This window comes from Hypomesus transpacificus, chromosome 9, assembly GCF_021917145.1.
Source record: "Hypomesus transpacificus isolate Combined female chromosome 9, fHypTra1, whole genome shotgun sequence".
NCBI classification, from domain to species: Eukaryota; Metazoa; Chordata; class Actinopteri; order Osmeriformes; family Osmeridae; genus Hypomesus; species Hypomesus transpacificus.
Genome location: NC_061068.1, coordinates 8716810 through 8740223, shown reverse-complemented (window position 1 = coordinate 8740223; position 23414 = coordinate 8716810). Strand labels below are relative to the sequence as shown.

At 47.0% G+C, this 23414-nt stretch overlaps 1 protein-coding gene across 1 annotated transcript in view; it reads left to right on the top strand.

The window, feature by feature from the left end:
- The window catches only part of epha8 (eph receptor A8), a 36247-nt gene extending 13979 nt beyond the window's left edge, over positions 1 to 22268 (top strand). The window contains exons 3-20 of the mRNA XM_047026442.1: positions 2045 to 2098; positions 2210 to 2353; positions 2587 to 2735; positions 2911 to 3227; positions 13004 to 13159; positions 13437 to 13871; positions 14010 to 14134; positions 14590 to 14752; positions 15813 to 15945; positions 16660 to 16727; positions 17246 to 17371; positions 17818 to 18003; positions 18166 to 18227; positions 18320 to 18529; positions 18687 to 18836; positions 18966 to 19155; positions 20376 to 20535; positions 20635 to 22268. Of these exons, the coding sequence (XP_046882398.1) occupies positions 2045 to 2098; positions 2210 to 2353; positions 2587 to 2735; positions 2911 to 3227; positions 13004 to 13159; positions 13437 to 13871; positions 14010 to 14134; positions 14590 to 14752; positions 15813 to 15945; positions 16660 to 16727; positions 17246 to 17371; positions 17818 to 18003; positions 18166 to 18227; positions 18320 to 18529; positions 18687 to 18836; positions 18966 to 19155; positions 20376 to 20535; positions 20635 to 20749 (2943 nt within the window). The 3' untranslated portion in view covers positions 20750 to 22268. The remainder of the gene's footprint in view (positions 1 to 2044; positions 2099 to 2209; positions 2354 to 2586; positions 2736 to 2910; positions 3228 to 13003; positions 13160 to 13436; positions 13872 to 14009; positions 14135 to 14589; positions 14753 to 15812; positions 15946 to 16659; positions 16728 to 17245; positions 17372 to 17817; positions 18004 to 18165; positions 18228 to 18319; positions 18530 to 18686; positions 18837 to 18965; positions 19156 to 20375; positions 20536 to 20634) is intronic.
- The last annotated feature ends 1146 nt before the right edge of the window (positions 22269 to 23414 follow it).

Genomic DNA, 23414 nt, shown 5'->3' with positions numbered 1-23414 from the left:
TTTTTCCACACGTGATGCTTAGTTTGCATGTCACGTTAATACACACCATCAGTGTTGCTATCCTCAGTGGGTGCGGTCTATTGAATCAATGGGCCAATATCAAAAGATCAAGCCCGGTGTGTGTGTGTGTGCACGTGTGTGTGTTTGGATGTTTAGAAGGGGACACGCATGCTGTCTCTGACTGCCACATCTGATTTACCCTGATGAGACATTCAGAGAGTTGGCAGGCAGGAAACAGATGTGCAATTTACAGCCAATTAATTTCGATCTCCCTCCTCTCTCTCTCTCTCTCTCTCTCTCTCTCTCCCTCCTCTCTCTCTCTCTCTCTCTCTCCTCTCCTCTCCCTCTCCTCTCTCTCTCTCTCTCTCTCTCTCTCTCTCTCTCTCTCTCTCTCTCTCTCTCTCTCTCTCTCTCTCGTCTTGCTTCTCTCTGTGGCCCTGTGTGTGCAGTCTTAGGGACCAATCATTTTCCCCTTCAGTCGGAAGAACAGTCTATAAACATCCAGACTCCCTTACTAATCTTCCAGTTTGAAGTCTCCTCTCGAAGACTAGAAATATCAAGTCTGGGAAAGAAAGGAGGGCGGAGATGGTGAGGAGAGGATAATGAGGGAGATGGAGAGGTTAGACACCCGGCTAATTAGAGAGGGTCCTCATAAGTTCAAGGACGTTTTCAATTTAGCAGATAAAGATGAGAGGGGGAAGAGGAAGAGAGGGGTGAGACGGGTGAGACTTCCAAGATCGTAATTATTGCCATGAGTTCTCCGTGGTCCTGCCTTGGGGGAGGAGGGATGAAGAGGGCGTGGGCGAAGAGTAGGAGGGTCTCCCTGGGAAGCCCAGTCTTTTTAGCGGGAGCCAAGTTCAGTAGAGTCCGGCCAGAGAGCTTCCAGAGGTCAACTCTTTCTCTTTCAATTACCCTGCGACTCGTATAATGCATTCAGCTCAGAACGAACCTGCTAAGCCCTGGGGAGACACACACACACACACAGACCCACGTACACACACACACAAGCACACACACACACTCACACAATTGAGCACCAAAGCAGACCCGTGTACCCTCACCATGGTCACCTCTATTCTCATTCTGTCACTACTCAGTGTGGGATTCATGGGAGGAAAAGGGCAAACGTCCGATTCCCAAGTGTTTGGCTGTTTGGAGACAGAGCTGGTTGATGTGGGCCACAGATTGTGCTGTCTACCTACGTGTTGGTGAAGGGCAGTGATGCAGAGATAACAGGAAAATAAAAACATGTTTCTGAGCAACACAAGGCACATAGTTGTATTTTTACTGAGTTCTAGACCATAGTACAGAAACTCAATAGCATAGTTGTGACTACAGCAACATGAAAATAGTGTTTATATTACTGTGTTATTTGTCCATTGTATTTTTTTTTCTTTTTCGCCTACCTCTCAAAATGTCCCCGTCTGGGGTTTGATCAAATGTTAACCCAGGGAGGGCCTTGTAACCATGTGACCTCTCTCAGGGCTACCCTGCTTGCCACGGCTGCAAACATGATTGAGCAGAGTTTCTCCTGACACTCATGTGTTCTTTTATGTTGGGACATCCAAGACTTGGTCGTGTCTCAGACCATCCTAATGCTGCCACACAGCATGCTGGATCAGAACCCACTCAGTGATAATGGGTGGTGTTGGAGTTCTAACCACTACTAGAACAGCTGTCTGCTCCTGCTAGGACCCAACCAAATGATATGAGACATTTATCACAACTGATTGGACATGCCTTTCTGTTGGCTGTTTTGCAAAACGTCTGCTGACATGAACATCTAATGGAACACTTTCTCTGTCTCTGTCTCTGTCTCTGTCTCTGTCTCTGTCTCTGTCTCTGTCTCTGTCTCTGTCTCTGTCTCTGTCTCTGTCTCTGTCTCTGTCTCTGTCTCTGTCTCTGTCTCTGTCTCTGTCTCTGTCTCTGTCTCTCTCTCTCTCTCTCTCTCTCTCTCTCTCTCTCTCTCTCTCTCTCTCTCTCTCTCTCTGTGTCTCTGTGTCTCTGTGTCTCTCTCTCCCTCTCCCTCTCTCTCTCTCTTTAGTGGGACGCCATAAACGAGATGGACGAGTACTTCACCCCCATCCACACTTACCAGGTGTGTTGTCTCTGTTTGTGCGAAGGACATATTTACTGCATCTGTATGTGTATCACATTTACAGTAACTTACTGTAACCTGTGCGTGTGTGTTCATGTGCGTGTCACACAGGTGTGTAATGTCATGAGTCCCAGTCAGAACAACTGGCTGAGGTCAGGCTGGATCCCCAGGGATGGTGCCAGAAGGATCTACATCGAGGTCAAGTTTACCCTCCGAGACTGTAACAGCATGCCTGGAGTACTGGGCACATGCAAGGTAACACTCAGAGGAGAGGACGGAGGGGAGGAGAGGGGGGGGGGGGGGAAAGGTAGGGAGGCAGGAAAGGAAGGGGGAGGAAAGACTGGTAGATTGAGTGACAGGAAAGAGGGAGAGAGATTAATAATCTACTGTGGGATATTTAATAGATGGAGATGTTACATGAAGTGCACATATAAGGAACATGTGTCTGCGTGTATCTGTGTGTGTGTGTTTATGCCTGTCAATCTCAGGAAACGTTCAACCTGTATTACTATGAGTCCGACAGAGCGGGGGGCTCTTCCATCAGAGAGACCCAGTTCAATAAGATCGACACCATCGCTGCCGATGAGAGCTTCACTGGCGTGGATCTGGGAGTCCGCAGGCTCAAGCTCAACACAGAGGTACACACACACACACAATACGTTTTATGTGCTACACACAGGTACAGAAAATCTGTCACTCAAACACACACTTACACCCACTAGGCTCAAATCATTTTGACATCACACAACTGTGAGGAGAGCTGTGTACTTGCACTGGCAGCTTGTGTCTAGTGTTTGTGTGTGTGTGTCCAGGGTGCGCGGGGTGGGACCTCTGTCGCGCCGAGGGTTCTACCTGGCCTTCCAGGACATCGGAGCGTGCATCGCCCTCACCTCCGTCCGGGTCTACTACAAACACTGCACGGGCGTGGGGCGCAACCTGGCGCTCTTCACGGACGTGGTGACGGGCGCCGACTCCTCCTCCCTGGTGGAGGTCAGGGGTCAGTGTGTGGACCACGCCGAGGAGAGAGACACGCCCAAGATGTACTGCAGTGCTGAGGGGGAGTGGCTGGTGCCCATCGGGAAGTGCGTCTGCTCTGCGGGCTTCGAGGAACACAGGGAGTCGTGTGTGGGTGAGTCCCAGGAACACTGCTTCGTCTGGGGGATGTTGGAGAGTCGACGGCTGCAGTACCACTGCGTTGTGCTTCATGCTGGCTCCATTAACTTGTAGGGTGAATTACCTGTTTTCGCTGTCTTGAAAGTGGCATTGCTCATAATTGTTTCTAATCACTTGACTTGGTTTGAGATGTATGGTCAGTCACTGCTAAATTGCCATCTCTTCATTTTCTTCTCCAGTTGCCTCTGATGTTTGTTTTAATTTCTGTGATGAAGTCAACTCATTTAGAGACCTGTGCATATTTCAGGTTGCTACGAGTTACTGTAATTAAAAACTATTAATAACGGCCATTGGATAATTTAAACGCTAAAAGCGTCTGTCTGCTAAACGAGGCAAGAATGCCACGCAACAGCAGTTTACTCTCTTCCCCTGATTCTAATGCATGCACACACACGTGATCACACACACATTGAAAGCACACACTCTCCTGGAGAAACCTTCCTGGTAAATGTAGGGGTGTTTTTTTCTATAAAGTGTGCTTGCCTGGATATAGGTCTGTGTGTGAAGGAAACTATTCCTCTTAAAAGTTGCTATCACCCTTATTAGCTGTGCTGGACAGGACTATGCTGAACCGTGGTAGACTGTGCTGTGCTGTGGACTGTGCTGTGGACTGTACTGTGCTGTGCTGTGCTGTGCTGTGCTGTGCTGTGCTGTGCTCTGCTGTGCTCTGCTGTGCTGTGCTGTGCTGTGTCGTGCTGTGCTGTGCTGTGCAGTGCTGTGCTCTGCTGTGCTGTGCTGTGTCGTGCTGTGCTGTGTTGTGCTGTGCTGTGCTGTGCTGTGCTGTGCTGTGCTGTGTCGTGCTGTGCTGTGCTGTGCTGTGTCGTGCTGTGCTGTGCTGTGTCGTGCTGTGCTGTGTCGTGCTGTGTCGTGCTGTGCTGTGCTGTGTCGTGCTGTGCTGTGCTGTGTCGTGCTGTGCTGTGCTGTACTGTGCTGGCTCTGGTGCAGTAGAGGGATGCCCTGTGGAGGGACTCTGACATCTCGTCCTCCTCAGTCAGAACTGGGTCGCTGTGCTAATTCATCCCTGACATGCTTCACCCAGTCAGTCAGTCAGGCACGCAGACACACACACATACTGGGACACACGGACTTTAGTCACGCAGGTCCCAGAACGAGACGAGAAACATCGAGGCCCAGAGACAGAGGAGACCTACTCCAACTGGCTGTGTGTGTGTGTGAGTGTGTGTGTGAGGGAGGAAATTATGAAAATGAGAATTGGTGTGTGCGTGTGTGTGTCTCTACGGTACGTGTGTGTGTGTGTGAAAGAGCATGTCTAAGTGGTTCTCCCCTGACAAAGGCACAGGAGAGCTCTGAACTTGGCTAAGAGCACGAGATCGTGTCTGTAAAAGGTTGCGTGATGTCGTGTTCAAAGTGTCACGGAGAAGAAAGGCAAGAAAGAGAAAGAGACATGGAGGAGAGAGGGGAGAGAGGGGAGAGAGGGGAGAGCAGGTGGGGGTCATCTATTTAAGATTTAACAAGAAAGACCACTCCTTCCTCATACATGAGTCTAGATTCAAAACTGTGTGTCTGTCTGTGTGTGTGTGTCTCTATGCGTGTGTGTGGCAGTCGATGTCTGAGTGTGTGTCGATCTATCTATGTGTGTGTGTGTCTACCCCAGGGCTTCTGAAAGTCAGGGAGAATGGAGTAAAGTGGCCCATACAGAAAGAGCGATCCAGGACACACTGATATGGGACACACACACTTACACTGGTCACATTCATTCAACTCAGCCAGCCCTGCGGACCCTGATAGAAGGATAGAGAGAGAGAGAGAGAGAGAGAGAGAGAGAGAGAGAGAGAGAGGGAGAGGGAGAGGGAGAGGGAGAGGGAGAGGGAGAGGGAGAGGGAGAGGGAGAGGGAGAGGGAGAGGGAGAGAGAGAGAGAGAGAGAGAGAGAGAGAGAGAGAGAGAGAGAGAGAGAGAGAGAGAGAGAGAGAGAGAGAGAGAGAGAGAGAGAGAGAGAGAAAGAGAGAGAAAGAGAGAGTGTGTGTGTGTGTGTGTGTGTGTGTGCATGTGTGTGCTCCAGGCCCTTTGAGAAGCAGTGTTACTGTGCTGTCTTGCAGCTCTTGTAATTTGTCACTTTTCCTCTAAAGTAGACAACAATTATTGCATCCAAAACCCATTGAAGAATTGTAGGTTTGTTTGGGGACTTTTCCACTGTTCTGTCAGGAAACTGTCCTTCTTGTCACTCAGAAACAGACAGGGAGGAGAGGGAGACAGAGGGCCAAACAGGGAAAACGAATAAAAGGGAGGGAAAGAGAAAGAGAGAGGGACAGATTGAGAGAGCAAGAGACACAGAGAGAGAATAGACAAGCTGACATAACTTCATTTAATGTGATATAATCATTATCTGTCAATGTGCCACTGTTGAAAATATCACAGCGGAATGCTTGGTGTTTACATGGAGGATTTAATATTCATTTCTTATTTATTTATTTACGATTTTCTTTTATTTCATCACTCAGACGAGACCCTGGAGGGGGCTATCACACAAACAGTGTCTTTTCACTGGCCTGTCAGCATCTCCCCTCCTCCTCTCTCTCTTTCTTCATCCTCTTCTACATGCACATCAAGATGCACAAAACACACACACACACAGAAACGCTCTCAGACTCACTGATACGTGCCCACGTACACATACAGTACCAGTCAAAAGTTTGGACACTTTTTCCCAGTGTCCAAACTTTTGACTGGTACTGTACATGCATACACACATCTGCACAGACACGCATTCATAGACTCACTCACTGACACACACACACACACACACACCTACACAAACAAATTCTGCTCAGACAGAATGACTTGGGGATATTCATTTAGCAGACCCTGTGTCTCAGGGTCTCACAGAAAAGAAGACATTGACAGCACTTGGGAGGTGGTCACACACCTGGTCACACACCTGGTCACACACCTGGTCACACACCTGGTCACACACCTGGACACACACTTGGTCACATACCTGGACACACACTTGGTCACATACCTGGACACATACTGGAACTTACACCTGGAGACACACCTGGTCATACACCTGGTTGGTAGAGGGAAAAAGGAAGAGAGAGAGACAGCCTCTGATCATACACTTGGATGTCACTGTTCGTACACCTGGTCACACACACCTGGTCACACATGCTACAGTACAAACCAAATCACAACCCTACAACTCTTATCTTTTTATAATAACTGATGAGGATTTTGATGGAGTTACTGATAGGAACAGATGATCTGAGGACTTCATTACCTTACAGCTCGCGACCACTTGAGTGTAACATGATGTTCATAATTACTGCCAAACCTAAGCGAAGGGAGGGTGTTGCTGAGAGGATGGAAACCTAAGATTGAACCAGTCTCTAGAGAGAGAGAGCTGTGAAGTGATCAAATTAGCTGCTCTCCTTCTGTCGTTGTGTAAACAACTCGTGATCAACAAAAATTGTTTCTGTTTGGAGGCAAATGACACAAGGGCAGCAGTAAACACCCCCACACACTACACTCCTCCGAGCAGGGACACTGCTTCTGACACAACACATACTCACACACACACATCTTCATCATCACTGCACACTTGTTCTCTGGTGTCATGGGATTTGAAAGTGTTTTTTATAAGAGATTCCCTACAGGTTATAACAGTAATTTAGTCTGATCTCCCATAAAGGTGCAGTATCATTATTTTTCCATCAGTGATTTTTTATATTTTCAGATCTAATAATCAAATGTACTGGGAAATGGAATCTCCATTCTGTGCCCTAGTCACACACAAACTCACACACTATCTCTCTCTCTCTCTCTCTCTCACACACACACGCACACACACACACACACTCCAATAGCCATTTTCTCAGTGCCCCATTGGCACTGGGCAAAACAAGGAAACAAAACAAGAAAACAACAACAATCACAATTCTCACTGATAACAGAGTGGAGAAGAAGGGATTGTGTCTGTCTGTGTGTGTGTGTGTCTGTGTGTGTGAGTCTGTGTGTGTGTGTCTGTCAGTCTGTGTGTGCGTGTCTCTGTGTGTGTTTGTGTCTGTGTGTGTGTTTGTGTCTGTGTGTGTGTCTGTGAGTGTGTTGCATGGAGGGGATTTGTTGTTGTTGTTGTTGTGCCAAGACTAATTATCCTCTTTTGTGTGATGGTCTGCACTTCATTGTCGACAGAGAGAATTTTCTATCGGTCAGTTTATTAGACTGGGAAGAGACAGACGAGATGAGGAGAGGACAGAAGAGGAGGGGAGAGGGGGGGGAGAGGGGAGGGGAGGGGAGGGGAGGGGAGGGGAGGGGAGGGGAGGGGAGGGGAGGGGGGAGGGAGGGGGGAGGAGAGAAGAGAAGAGAGTGGAAGAGAGTGGAAGAGAGGAGGGCAGAGGACATGAGAGGGGAAGAGGAGAGGGGAGCAAAGGAGAGGAGGGGAGAGGGGAGGAAAGGAGAGGAGGGGAGAGGGGAGGGGAGCAGAGAAGAGGAGATGTGAGGGTGAAGGAGAAGAGAGGAGCGCACAGTAGAGGAGAGGGAGCTATTCCCACTGCTTGGCCACTATGTGAGAGAGAATGTGGGCAATGGGTAAAGAGGGAGAAAATGTGAACGAGTATCTGTGTGGTGTGTGTGTTGTGTGTGTGTGTGTGTGTGTGAGAGAGAGAGAGAGCGCGAGTGCGCAGATAACTGAATGAATCTAATCTCAGCCAGACGCGGCAGCGTTGTGTCACTCAAACTTTCCTCAATCTCTGCTCTGATTAGCTCCAGCCGTATCTCCACAGCAGGAACACACCCACACACACACACATCTGCACATGCACACACCAGCTTGTGACATTTTATCTATGTTAAATGTTGTCAGCCCTCAAATGAACAGCCAAGAGATGAAATGTGTTGTGGACACGCATTGGACAAGCACACATCCATTACAGTACAGATTCACACACATAAACAAACACACAGACACACACACACAAACACTTGCATCAAAGATGGCAGAGCAGACTACAGCCCGGAGCTTCTAGAGATGACAGCCTGAAGACAATCCATAAGTGATCACTGATACACTGGGGAACTGGACTCAAATCTTAACATGATGCCCTGACATCTCTGTAATGACTTATCTGATGGACAGGCTTTGTCATTTCATCTTTCTCTCTTTCAGCGTTTGTGTGTGTTTGTGTGACTGAAATGTGATGGCTTGAATAGTGTTGTACCGCTCTAAAGGGCATGGACAATTTAGTAGTTCATTGAAGGAATGCATTCAGGCAACAGAGGAATCGAAACCGATCGAGGTATACAGGCATCCCAGATTAAAAGTCATGTTATTAGAATGAAACATTTAAGTTCAAGTGTATACGTTCTCTTTCAATGTCATGTTCAGTGAGGTTCAGTTGTTGGAGTAAGTTAGTAAATTAGGTTTGTGTGAGGTAGACTCATTTGTCGTTTGAGAACCTGGCTAAGCGACTGAGCAGAGATGAGACGTTTTTCAGTCTGGCTACTCAGAGATGAAGGTCTTTCTCATCTCCTCAGGCTGTGGAATTGAGTGAATAGAGGATGTGCTCCTGCTGTGGCCACATTAACTCAGTGTGACTCCTGGCTTTGTTCTGTCTCTATAAGCAGAATTTTAGAATTTTAGAATCCTTTCTAAAATATATAAAAAATGAAAAACTGTTGATTAATTTCCCGTCTGATGCTAACATAGCAACAGCTTTAACGAGGAAGGAGGAAATACAGAGGACAAAGACCTCCCTCACCCTTCTCCCTACCTCTCTTCCTCCCAGTCTTGTTTTCCTCTTCTGTGCTGTTCTCTCTCTCTGCTAGCCACAGTACAGTGTGGGCTTATTAAAGCTCTCCTTTCATCTATTTTGTGTTGAAACCTCAATGTGATTCTCTTGCATGTCTTGGAAGCCCTCTCTCAGCTTTCTTCCTGGCATTCGTCCGCTCTCATTACCCTTCTCTTCTCGGTCACTACCACCTCTCTGGAGCACCTCTTTCCTCACTTCTGCCCCCCCTCCCTGCCCCCCCTCCATCTCAGCCCCAGCCCTGTATCTTTAGCACCATCACATGCAGTCAGAAAGTGACAGCCATTCAATCGGTTAATTAACACCCGTTAAATGCTCATTAACCAGGATGCATTTGTCTGCTTTGATTAGTAATTACAAGGCGTTTTTAATGGAAAACACGGCTAGATCTGTTTAGGGGTTTTCCTTGTAATGGCTTCATCCATTGAATCGATTTAAACCGACAATGAAGGCAGAAGTCAGATTGACTTTGTTTACAAACACAATGGCATTTGTCACTTGTTCTCATTTTCAAACATCTGATACTCTGCATCTGTATTCAAATATTAGCAGGACACAAGATGTGTGTGGGGTGAACACAATCTACAAATGCTAATTCTAATGATAATTTCTTCCTGAGGAGATCCAATGAGTTGTTAGAAGGCCTTCACACACAGGCTGTGGTCTTAGAGACCAGCCTGTAGGGGAAATACTTTTTATTCAACAAAATTTGAATTTTTGTCAGGGGAATGCAAACCAGTTCTTTCAGTGCAGTCAACTTGTGGTTAGGTGCTGAGGCTTTACTTGCTTTGATTACCCCACCACTAAAACAGGCCGGTTTGGTTTCCTACTTACTCTCCTTGGGAGTCAAAGTTTGGGACGTCCCTCAGTTCAAACTACAACTTCTCTTTCTTAAGACTTAAAAAAAAGTTTACTAACACCATCATTTGAGTTGAACTTTTTTAAGCCTTTCACATATACATATTTTAATCATTTTCTTCTAGTGCCTTTGATGACTGATGAGAGGAATAGAAGAAGCTTCTTCCTGGTCTATGCCAGAGAGGTTATAAAGCATAAGTAAACCAGGTTATTAGAGCACCATCCACAAGCAAGAGGACTGATAGCCTGTAGGAGGTCAACAGGAACACTGGCTGTCCTGCTCTGAGCCACAGCACTGAATCCAGCAGTTCATTTGATCCTGACTGATATCTGAGCTGGCCATCTCTTCAACGCTGATGTATGTAGAAAATACAAAGGTTGTTTTTAACTTCACATAATAGCAAAGAATCTCATGAAGCATTTCGAGTGGAGGAAGCCATTCAGAATTCTCTCAGGCCGGTCATGTACTCTACCCTGTGACAAAACACTTACAGTACATACCTGTAGTACTTAATGATAGGATTTTAACAACTCCCATTATCCTCTGTTGACCCTTATGGAACAGAACTGAAACAGGCCATCTGTCGTGTCCCATAGGTAAATGTTCCATCTTTCATGCATCCCTCCGTCCAGAATGGTCCTGCCCAGAGAGCGCTCCGCTCCACAGTTGCTGAGTCAATCAGTGTTATCTAAATTGAAAGAGGACACCTTGCTTTAGCCCTGGGTTGGAGGATTTATCGTCTCGGTGTGGAGTGGATATGTGGGCCTCCTTGTTGCTAGCGGAGCGGGGGCTGTGTAGTTCACCTGCTGCAGTGTGGAACCCAAAGGGTCACAATCAGCTGAGCCAGCTGTGAGGCTGGCTCCTTCTGCTGAGGAGAGGGGACCAGTCACACTGAGACTGGCCCATTTCTACACATGATCGTGCAGACACAACAATTCATCACCTGGACACTTCTACCAGCTTGTTAGGAGGGGCTGTTTAGTCCCAGGTGACAGCTCTGTATACCCTTGGACAACAATGTCACTGCTGACTTGATGTTGAGTACATTTGTCTTTACATTAAGCCAACACTGTGTTTACTTACTCAAAGAAATCACCTCACCTAGGGCGCGACCAATATTGACAGTGGAGGCAAAATATGACTTTGTCCGAGAACCAGGTTGCACTTCCTTAAGCGGCTGCTCCTCTGCTCTTCTCTTCCTACCTTAGTCTCGTCACGTGTGGGACGATGATTTGCTTTCCCTCCTCTTTCTTCTTCCCGATGTGTTTATTTACCCACTTATACAGGGAATAAATCAAGGTCAGCACACAATGCAGCACGCGGCTATTACGATTCATTGTAATGCAAATACTGGTGCTGTGGGTGCGGTGCACTGACAGACACTGACACGCCAAACAACACACATGTATACACTTCCAACACTTCCTACAAGGAAGAACAAGTTAACCCTTTGAGGATAGAGATGTTAACCTTTCTCCACTCTTTCCTCTTCGCTGTACTCCTCCACTCCGACTTTCATAAAAAGTACTTTCATCTATACATCTTACATCCCTCCTTCATTGGTTCTACACCTTTTGTGAGGCCTTCCCTTCCTCCCTTCCTCCCTCCCTCCCCTCTTTCCTCTGTAATTTCCTTGATGTATTCAGTGGAGCAGACGAGAGTGCATCAGGACTGAAAGGTTATCAGTGGTTACCTCCAGCCTGGCCTTCCATTCACTCGCCTGCTATCAGTATGTGTGTGTGTGTGTGTCTTCCTATGCTGTGTGTGTCCCGTAGCATTATCAATGTTAGTGTGTTCGACTTTATCAGCATCTGGGTGTGTGTTGCAGAGTGTGTGTGTAGCTCCTGGTGAATCTGTCAGAGACTTCAAAGCTTTAGCTGGCTTGCTCCTTGATGAGCGAGCTGTTCCGATGTTTATCGTGACCTGCTTTTCAACTTAGGGGCTTCACAAAACACATCAAGGGATGGAGGGATTAACTGGATAAAAGAAGAAGAGAACACAGTCTGGGATAAATATTGCAAATAGAAATAGTTTCAAGTTCCCAGGGGGGATGGCATGCTATCGGCCGCTGTCTGTTAATCTGGTGGTGATTCTGACAGTTTGTAGTTGTGTTTGCCTCCGTAGGTGTGTGCGTAACCATTTGTGTGCATGCCCTTCGTGGCGGAGTTCCTTGACCGCCCCTGAGAGCAGGGTGGCTGCTGAGGGGGGAAGAGGAAGACAACTCTAACAGTTCATGCTGGAGCACATCAACTAATACAGAATCCTAAAAGGAATATTTGGCAAACTTCATGACATGTTGTAATGTCACAGTTCACACGGCGTCTGAGGGCCGAATATTAGACACACCTGTTTTGTGTTGACTCGTTAGGATGGCTATATAAGCTGAGCTGTCTCTGGGCTCATTGTGAAGTCTTGTTATTTGTTTAGTTATCGATGGCCGTGTGGTGTTTGCCCTTCGTTCTGTGTCATGTTTATTTCTCTGTAAAGTTCTCGTGCACTTTCATCCCAAAACGCAGACTCCTTGCCTGCTTTTTCTACGAATAAAACACAACCCTTCGGGGAGCCTGTTCACCAATTGTGAGCCATCGGAGATGGAGTCCTGGTGTGGGTGAGAGAGAGTCATAGACAGGCCTGAGTTTGCTTGGCCTATTTACCAGCTCTAAAGAGAATATATTTATTACAGCTCCCTGTATTATTAATCATAGCAGAGTTGAAAGTGAATATGAATCAGAAGAGCTAAAGAAGGTTGCAACATGGGCTAGATTCGGATGCTCCCACTGGGAGTATCAACAGTGCACAGCCTTTTCAGCCCAAATTGTGTGTATACGTGTGTATCTAACTTTCCTCTTCATCATGTCCTTCTCACTGGTGGTGGTGGTGGGGGGGGGGGGGGGGTTGACACTTTGGTGGTATGGTTTACCCTCAAACCACCTCCACAGTGTGCTCTGAAACAGTACTGACACTGCACTTTCAATTCTCTCCCTACCTGTCTCTCTTTTTCTCTTTCTCTTTCTCTCTCTGTGTCACCGCCACCGCCACCCCTCCTCTCTCTCCCCGTCTCCCCCTCTCCCCTCGGTCTCCCCCTCCCCTCTGTCTCCCCCTGCTCCCAGCTTGTGAGGTGGGCTTCTATAAGCCAGCAGCAGGGGATGGCCTGTGTGGTAAATGTCCCCTCCACAGCCACTCAGAGACCAGAGCTGCCCTGACCTGCCCCTGTGACTCCAGTTACTACAGGGCCCCCTCAGACCCCCCTGCTGCCGCCTGCACACGTGAGCACACACACTCTCACCCTACACACACAGGAAGACACTGGCCCTTGCACACACACAAATTCAGCCTTGTACACACACACATGCACACAAACACACCCACACACACTCACACTCACACACACACACTCCTCCATTTCACCTCAAGTGAACATGGAGAATTGTGTTCAACAATTGAACAATTGACACCTATTGAGAGACTCCAGTTGGACGGTATGGAAGGCTCTCCTCGTCCCATCCCAGCTGCGTCGTGTCTCTTCTCTTTCTGTGTGAGCAGGCCCCCCGTCTGCCCCCGTGAACATCATCTCCTCTGTCAACGGGACCTCTGTCAGTCTGGAGTGGGGACGCCCGCTGGACACCGGGGGCCGCGGCGACCTGCTGTACGGCGTGCTGTGTCAGAAGTGTTCCGGGGAGGCGGGGCCATGTGAGGACTGCACCTCGGCAGCAGGGGGCAGCGGCGTCGGGGGGAAGGGGGCCGGGGGGAAGGGGGCTGGGGGGGCCACCGGGGGAGGGGGGACGGTGGAACGCTTCAGCGTGCTCCCGGTCCGCTTCGTTCCCCAGCAGAACCTCCTCACAGAGCCCTGGGTGACGGTTTTGAATCTCGTCGCCCACGCCAACTACACCTTCCGTATCCTAGCAATGAACGCCGTTACCTACCTTAGCAACGAGCCTCAGCCCTACACCTCAGTCAACATCACGACGAACCAGGCAGGTAAGGTACTGTATGCACCTACTCTTCACTACATAAAGCCGTAACCTCCTTGTGAGACTGGTAGAGGCCACAGGTCGACAGTATTGGAGATTCTAGAACTGGTATTGACAGGTTTTTTACTTCCTGCTTCCTGTATAGCCCCTTCTCAGGTGATGGCTATTCGCCAGGAGAACGCCAGTCAGAACAGTGTAATTCTGCTGTGGCATGAACCCGACCAACCAAATGGAGTCATCCTGGAGTATGACATCAAATACTATGAGAAGGTACTCTATCTGCACTACACTGGACGTTCTTTGTGTGATAGCATACTTTGAAAGCAAGGCTGTTCTGGTATGATGAACTGGTCACTGGGTATGGTCATCCCATAAATGATGCTGTTGGTTTATATTATTAAATGAAATGTGTCTGTGTGTGTGCATGTGTGTGTGCAGACGTGCGTTTGGCACTGTTTGTGTGTTGTGGTCCAAATAAAGAGTGTGATTCCAGCTCATTAACCAACAGCTAGCCATGCAACAGAAATCATGTGTTTGTCTCTCTCTCTCTCTCTCTCTCTCTCTCTCTCTCTCTCTCTCTCTCTCTCTCTCTCTCTCTCTCTCTCTCTCTCTCTCTCTCTCTCTCTCTCTCTCTCTCTCTCTCTCTCTGTCTCTCTCTCTCTCTCTCTCTCTCTCTCTCTCTCTCTCTCTCTCTCTCTCTCTCTCTCTCTCTCTCTGTGTCTCAGGATAATGAGCTGCAGAGCTACTCTACTCTGAAGGCCAAGGGCACCAGTGCCCGTGTGTCAGGTCTGAAGCCTGGCACCAGGTACATCTTCCAGGTGCGGGCCAGAACCTCAGCAGGCTGTGGGCGATTCAGCCAGAATGTCGAGATCCAGACTGGAAAAGCAGGTGAGATGATAATGAATTCATTTATCAGACCCCTTGATTAGCAGTCAAATGCTCTAAGCACTGATATACTGTACATCTTCTTGCTATAAACTGTAATCAATAATAATGAAACAGGTGGAACATTCTGGACACCTGTGATGAGAACATGAATTAGAACTCAAAATACCACAGCTGCCCTGATCCAAATGTATACACTGTATCACAGCCATCCAAGTAGTGTTGGAAAAAAACTCTACCTCGCATTTGTCTAAAGATCTCTCAAATACGACAATTTTGTGTATTTAAACTGTTTTAATATGAGAGCTTTCCTTGCAATATTGTGGCAGGGGATCTTGTGTGTGAGGGCAGAAGAGAGTAGAGCGAGAGGAGCTGGGACAGGCCACAGGGCCCAGCAGGGTGCCGGGCTAAGAGTCTTGGCTGCTCTACATGCCAGAGGTCTCAGTCCGTCCATCATCTATTGATCTGGGCTTTGTTAGAGGGTCACCCCTGGCAGGGAAGCTGCCTGCCAATCCCTGACTCTAACACCACACAGACACACACACTCTGAGGGAACAACGTGTGTGTGTGTGTTGGTTTTTGTGCGTGTTAGTCGATATGTGTTTATGTAATCCAGTGTACATGTGCTTTATGATTATAGGTTCCTGACCGTCTGTCTGTCTGTCTGTTCGTCTGTGGGTCTGTGTTTCTGTGTGACTGTGTCTGTGTTTCTGTGCGAGTGTCATTTGTTTGTGTGAGTGTGGGGGGTTGTGTGTGTGTCTGTGCCTGCATTTGATGTTTATAAAACACGGATAATCCTATAAGTGCAGGAACAGGATTTTACACTCTATTTATATCATTTATCAGGATCAGTTTCTGTTGTCATGATGTGTATGAATGCACAAACAGCTCAGACAACTGAGAGAGCAGGTCCTCTTCTACACAGTGGTTCTCCCACTAACTGACCTTTCAGATGTCTGAGGTACTCGTTTTCGAGTGCGTTCCTCCTGAATGCTCCCTGGTGTTCCACGTGACAAAAGTCCCAACGTATCCTTCTAAACCAACGATGTGTGTGTCCCTACAGTCCCACTGCGCTACAGTTCCATGACCATCATCTGGATCTGTTTGGCTCTGGTGTCCAGTCTCGTCACCTTCCTGGCCGTGGTCATCTGCAGGAAACGGCAAGGGAGCCCTCTCTCACCACACCTCCCGTTACTGTGTGTGCTAGCACTCGCCCTCACTGTCACTCACCCCTGTTGCATCCACAGCACGACTGTATTGTTAGGCCCATGCCAGGAGATAGCTCTGTAAATGCGATCAAGTGCCTCATGTGACAGGAAGCTGGCTATACCGCCATCTGGCAACAGCAATTGGAGAGTGGCGATGGGAGTAATAGTTCTGTATTAAAGCATCTGTTAGCGCAGTAAACTTTCTGCATTTAACTTTGGTAATGTAGCATTGTGTGTATTTTCCACCTCTGACAATGAATGTAATTATGTTGCTTTAACAAGAACGCTCTCACTTATCATTGCAGTCTCCGCTGCTTTTCATGATGTAGCCAACTTACATCTCCATACCTCTGTAGCCCTTAATTATTTTCACTGTGTTTAATTATTTCAAACCTCAATGCACATTAACATTTTCAACCTTATTTCATTTCAACTCTTAGACAAAGTGAAAAAACTGTAAGAAGCATATCCCCGGGTGACTCCCAGTTCTGAGGACTTAAATATCAGAAAATCCTTGGATGATTAAAATCCTTTTTTAGAGCTAATTAAATGCTGCTATTAGACAGAAGATTTCTAGCTGTCACAATGTACAATCAGAATAACATGTCAGAGAAAGTTTGATTCTTCTGTATGTGTATCCTTCCTTTTGACTTAGTCCTGTACAGTATGTGCACAGTGACAATCCCTCTGGTGCTTTTACAGACACTGTGGCTACAGCAAGGCCTTCCAGGACTCTGACGAGGAGAAGATGCATTACCAAAATGGCCACGGTTTGTTTGCGGATATTATTACTTATATTTATGTCATATATTGTGTCTATTTTTGATTCAAAGGCAATAAGTATAATCCACAGAGCAAACAAGTTCCTGCCTCTGTTTAATCTTCAGACGAATGTAGTGTAATCTCTCTTTCTCTTTCACACTCGCTCTCTTGTTTTCTCCCTCTCTCTTTTCTGTATTTTACCCTCTGCTCCCTCATTCTGTCCATCACTCATCTAGTCATTTTCTTCTCTGTAATGCAGGGGTGTCAAACTCCGGTCCTCAAGGGCCGCTGTCCTGCATGTTTTAGATGTTTCCCTGCTCCAACACATTACATTTAATTAAATGGGTTGTTATAACGACCATTCATTAGAATTAGGTGAGCTGGATCAGGGAAACATCTAAAACATGCAGGACAGCGGCCCTCGAGGACCGGAGTTTGACACCCCTGCTCTAATGGTTAGGGGCTCAGATGAGATATTGTTTTCATTCTAAGGTGTGTGACCAAATGCTAATGTTATTTATTTTAGTGTCATTTCCTGATGCCCGCTTCTACATTGATCCACACACATATGAGGACCCCTGCCAGGCTGTCCATGAGTTTGCCCGTGAAATTGAAGCTTCCAGGATCAAAATAGAGAAAATCATTGGCTCAGGTAAAACCATGATTACACACACATGCACGCACGCACACCCCCACACACTCAAATGCACACACGCATGCATGTATGCACAGACACACACACACACACACACACACACACACACACAGACAGACTGTGTGCAGCAGAATCATTGGTGGGGGTAACAACTGAGGTGTGCAGCAGAGAGGAATCCCAGCATTGTTGGGGCTGTCAGTCAAACTCCCAAACAGACAGGCTGGGAATACTAACATCCTGCCACTGCAGGAAGCAACTCCACACCACAATTTACTCCAGGGCTCTGTTTAATCAAACTGTTGAACACTGTTTGGCCATAATAAGGGAGCTCCATACAGAACTGTTTGCAGAAAAGGTATAATTTACAAGAACCGACAAGACTGAAAGGATCACCTGTTGAGCACAATGCTGTCTTCCATTTGGATGTGTATGTGTGTGTACAGGGGAGTTTGGAGAGGTGTGCTATGGGCGCATGCGTCTCCCAGGGAAGAGGGACATCCCTGTGGCGCTGAAGACACTCAAGGCAGGATACAGCGACAAGCAGCGACGAGACTTCCTGGCTGAGGCTTCAATCATGGCCCAGTTTGACCACCCCAACGTCATCCGTCTAGAGGGCGTGGTCACACGCAGTAAGCAGCTGCTCTCCTGCTCCGAGGCCCTTACTTCCCCTTGTTTAAGGAGTTTGGTATCATAGTGCTGCCAAACAATCCAGTCCATTGGGCAGCTAGACACATACAGAAAACATTTCTTACCCATGATAAGATTCCGTCACATTCTTTCTCTCTCACCAGGTAAACCAGTTATGATCATCACTGAGTACATGGAGAATGGATCACTGGATTCTTTCCTGAGGGTGGGCAGTTCTCCAAATAATCTGTATCTCTGCTTTTTGAATCAACCAAAAAAGTCCTTTAACCTCTGACTCCCTCTCTTGCTCTTGTCCAGAGGCACGATGGTCAGTTCACCATCATCCAGTTGGTGGGCGTGCTGCGTGGCATTGCAGCTGGCATGACCTACCTGGCAGACCTGGGCTACATCCACAGGGACCTGGCTGCACGCAACATCCTGGTCAACAGCAACCTGGTGTGTAAGGTGTCGGACTTCGGCCTGTCCCGAGTCCTGGAGGACGACCCTGACGCCGCCTACACCACCAGCGTGAGTTTGTACACACACAGACACACACACACACATGCATTCACATCCTAACACACACACACATTCACATCCTAACACACACATTCACATCCTAACAAACACACACACATTCACATCCTAACAAACACACACACATTCATCGTGTTTGGTTCCATAGGGTGGTAAAATCCCAATTCGCTGGACGGCACCAGAGGCTATTGCCTACAGGAAGTTCTCGTCGTCGAGTGACGTGTGGAGCTATGGGGTGGTGATGTGGGAGGTGATGTCCTACGGGGAGCGCCCATACTGGAACCTCACCAACAGAGACGTGAGTGGGATCATCTCTGAATCTCCCTGTACTGTAGCACTCCCTGACCTGTCTCACAGAGAACACAGAGAGAAAGGTGTTGGACGATAGCGTCCATGTGTGTGTTGAATCCTGTGTGTGTGTGTGTAGGTGATCAAGTCGGTGGAGGAGGGCTACAGGTTGCCTGCTCCTATGGGTTGTCCCGCTGCCCTCCACACGCTCATGCTGGACTGCTGGCAGAAGGACCGTAACGAGAGACCAAGGTTCTGCCAGATCGTCACAGTTCTGGACAAACTGATCCGGAACCCAGAAACACTCAAGTCAATGGGTCCTCTGTGCAGGTGAGACTTTCTCTGTCACCAGGGGTGGAGGTTTGGCTTGCAAGATGGTAAGTGTGTGTGTGTGTGTGTGTGTTGGGGGGTGACATGGGGTTAGGGTCAGGGTCTGATCATCTGCTTCCGCTTCATCAGGCTGATGTCCCTGTCAGTCTTGCCTGCAGCTGTTTTGAAATGATCCTCAAGTGTGACTTGTTCCCTCCCTGACTGTCCACCACTGGAATCTGAGTTGCAGGAGCCAAAGAATCACTCCACCCCGCCCCTGAAAACTATGCCAGTTTGACACACATATTTATTTAATATACATAAGCACTGTCTTACATAATTGACCAACATCTTTCTGTAGTTTAGATAGTGAATTGTGCCTGTTTGTAATAAACCAGGGAGAGTGTGGCTGACCTCAGAAGTCAGAGAGCAGCTTTAAGATGAAGTTACAGCGTGAAGTTTCCCCCTAGCAGTCTGTCTGTGGCCCAAGGAGAAGACATGCCTTAGGAGAGGCCCAGAACGCCCGTGTACGTTTTCCAATAAGCTCATCTCTCAAAGACGTTCTCTCAGTTAAGTAAAAGCCTGGCTCTCATATTGACATTGATCCAGGCTGATTCAGAGAGCAGGCAGAGGAGACACAGGCTAACTGGACCTGTGTAAATTGCTCCGTTCAGATCGCTGGTCCCACAGAGTTACTGGTGCATGTCAAGGGGAAGGAGGGGAGCTGGAGGGATGCAGAGAGGGGAGGAGGAGGAGGAGGAGTGGGAGGGGGGTGTTGAGAGTTTCTCCTTGTATTAATCTACCCAAACCAGCCATCCTGCAATCACAGCCGGCACCCCTTCTCTATCATTTTAACTGCTATTGATTTTCTGGCTTGTCTCCTAGTGCATTTCAAAACCTCTTTTCTTCACTCTCCTTTTCTTCTTTTCGTTCCTTTGACTTTCTGTCATCATTCAAACTCCTTACCCATCTCTCCATTTTTCTCTCTCTCTCTCTCTCTCTCTCTCTCTCTCTCTCTCTCTCTCTCTCTCTCTCTCTCTCTCTCTCTCTCTCTCTCTCTCTCTCTCTATCTCTCTCTCTCTCTCTGTCTCTCTGTCTCTCTCTCTCTCTCTCTCTCTCTCTCTCTCTCTCTCTCTCTCTCTCTCTCTCTGTCTCTCTCTCTCTCTCTCTCTCTGTCTCTCTCTCTCTCTCTCTCTCTGTCTCTCTCTCTCTCTCTCTCTCTCTCTCTCTCTCTCTCTCTGGTTAAACAGTCCTCCTCTGATGGAAAGAGCAATCCCAGACCTCAGTAGCTGTAACTCTGTAGATGACTGGCTGGACACCATCAAGATGGGACGCTACAAGGACCACTTTGCTGCTGGGGGCTACTACACACTGGGGCACGTGATAAGCATGAACCAAGGGTGAGAACGAGGATGCTGTTGACGATGGCAAAGGCGATGATGTAGCGTTTGAAGCCAAAGAAGACGTGGTTTGACCCTTTTGTGTCATTCTGTCTCCAGGGACATCCACAGACTGGGAGTGACTCTGATGGGTCATCAGAAGAAGATCATGACCAGTGTGCAGCTCATGAGGGTGCAGGTTCTGCACAGGAGCGTGCCCTCAGTGCACGTATAACAGCTCCAGCCGTCCAGCAGGGCACCACGTTCCCATCCAACCCCGGGCATCTGACGCCGAGTGGAACTTCAAGGGGATAAATCTATGACTATTAGAGAACCATAGGAGATGTGTTGGGATCACAACGGAACTGTTTTTTTTACAGAGTTCCAGAATCGAGAGGGTGAATGTGAAGGGTTTCACGTACAGTGCAACAACATAGTCAAGTCACTGGGACAATTCAAGCTATTATTTTTTGTTTCTAACATATTTTATAAGTCATGTCTTATTTGTAAATGAATGGACTGCCTTAATCACAATGATTTTGACATTGTTATATACAAAGACAGATTTTACGTCATTTTAGATGACTTTATAAGAGGTTTATGATGATGGTGAGCTAAGAATAGATTGGTGGGAATTGGGAGTTTGTTCCACATGGTGCGTCCATTCTCCAGGAGGTCAGAGGTAGTCGGCCCCTACCTAGACCGACAATGACCTTGGTCCACACGAGAGACTCTGGACCTATGCTGAGGAAACTTCAACAGACTACCACAATCGAGCAGCCTGTTTTACCAGGGCTACAACAACCACTACAACAACAAGACATGTACTCGCACATGCATCCTTTCTACATGACCTAGGGAGAGATTCTGAGAAGTCTCTTCCACATTAAAGCTGCGTAGCGCACAACTTTGAAAGGATGTATGATGTTTCACTTTGTTTTTACAGTCTGCTATTTTGCTAGTACTTTCTTAGCTACAGTATCACAAGGTCTGAATGTAATTACAGAAATACTATGGAACTTTACATTAACAGTGTAACAAATTATATGATGTAAGATACTGATTGCAAAGTACTTAATTATTCATTTAGAAGCGCTATCAGGACAATAGAGAAAAGTTAAGCTACAGAGACTGTAAAATAAAATGTTATATGATGTGATTTGTCACTGTTTTGCCTCTGTGGTTATGAGAGGGGACAGCTTGTGAGTGAAATGTTTTTTTCTTCTAAATTTGCCAGAAAACAACACAATCCAACCGTCCTTGTCCCCCTGTGCAATTGAGAGAACATGTATTTCCTTGTGCACTCTGTAGGCTGTTTTCTATAGATGGTAGATGTTTCTATTTCTTTGAGAATACCCCTCATGCTATTCCTTCAGTATAAGTTATGTTCTTGATTGCAAACTTTCACTACTGTTTTACATTTTCTTTTCTTTGGAGGCTTTTGAAAACACTGGACTTGAATATAAAATATTCTACAGTATATATTTCGTCAGATGAGTTCATCATAGGAATACTTACCAAGAGTCACAGGAAGACAAGTCAAAAAGGAGATTTGATCAGCTCTGCTTGAAACATTTTGGATTTGTTTACAGTTCCAAAAGACTCTCGCTTTGACTGAAACCGAGGGATCATCCAAGCTGTTCATGTGAAATCATAAATGTGCAAACTGTCCATGAAAACACAATAAAGGAATGTCTGTCTGTGTGTGACTGAAACAGCAATATCTCTGTAGTGTTCAGTGCAGCCATAACTGGTCTGACAGTGAATAAATGAGTTTAACACAACAGTTGTACTGTCTCGTGTGCCCTGATTTTACCTCTGCTATTTCTGATCGTTATCTGGCATGACAAAAGAGTTACACAGATGTCCTTAAAGTAACTGACTAATTTCTTCAGCTTCATCAGGTTAAATGGTCAGTCCCACCTTTAACACAGATTGAACAGTACATCTGGCTGGAGCCGCTAACACCAGGTCCTGTTCTTGAGGAAAGGTTTGTATGTTGTTGTGTTTTGTGGCTGTGATGCTTTGGAAGTTAATTTCAGCTGCAGCGAGAGTCAATGAGGAATAGGGCTGATGACTCAGTGTGTCTGAGTAATTGTCCTTTCCTTCACCTTAGGAGGGCTGTTAGAAGATAATCCTCTCCTTGGTGAAACGAGACCCAACAGAACAGCATTAATCTCATTACTAAGGCCGTGTGCTTTGTTGCTGTGGAGTCCCACGCCCAATTATCAGCCACCGGCCCATCCCTGTGACAACCCTGTTCCCCTCCCACTCATCAGGAAGTGTTCTAGACTGTCCCCTGATTGGAGAACTGCTCGGAGCTTCTATCTTCTATCTTAATAACCCCCCTGGCGACTTCCATTCTTAGGAGCAGGTCCTAATGTTCTAGAATGTCCCCTGGTTGACGTCTCCAGCAGCTTAGACCAGTGGACATGCTGGAGTCTGTGGTGAGTCTCTTATCACCAGCCAGCAGGTCCTCCTAACAAAAGATCAGGCAACAAAACATATTTTTGAAATGATGTATTTATTGTAAAGTTTGCCTCTGTGATAATAAAACAACAATGACTATTCATGGACAATATCACGTGAGATGTACCTTTTATTTGGGTAACAAGGAAGTCCTTTTGAACAACCTTGGGACAATACACCTCTAATGTACTAAGTGTCATAAGATGTTGTCATTGCCTCACATCACAGAAGAAATCTACACAGACAACACAAAAATGCAGCCACCAGAGACTGTGCTGTCATCTGGCTGTGCTAAGACTTGATTTGACAGACAGTGGAGTATGGTTCATGGTGTCAGATTCCAGACCTTGGTAATTTCCCATATTGTATATCTTCTAAAAACAATATGTATTTACGGGTGAGGACATTAGTCATAACTTTTGTTCTGTGGC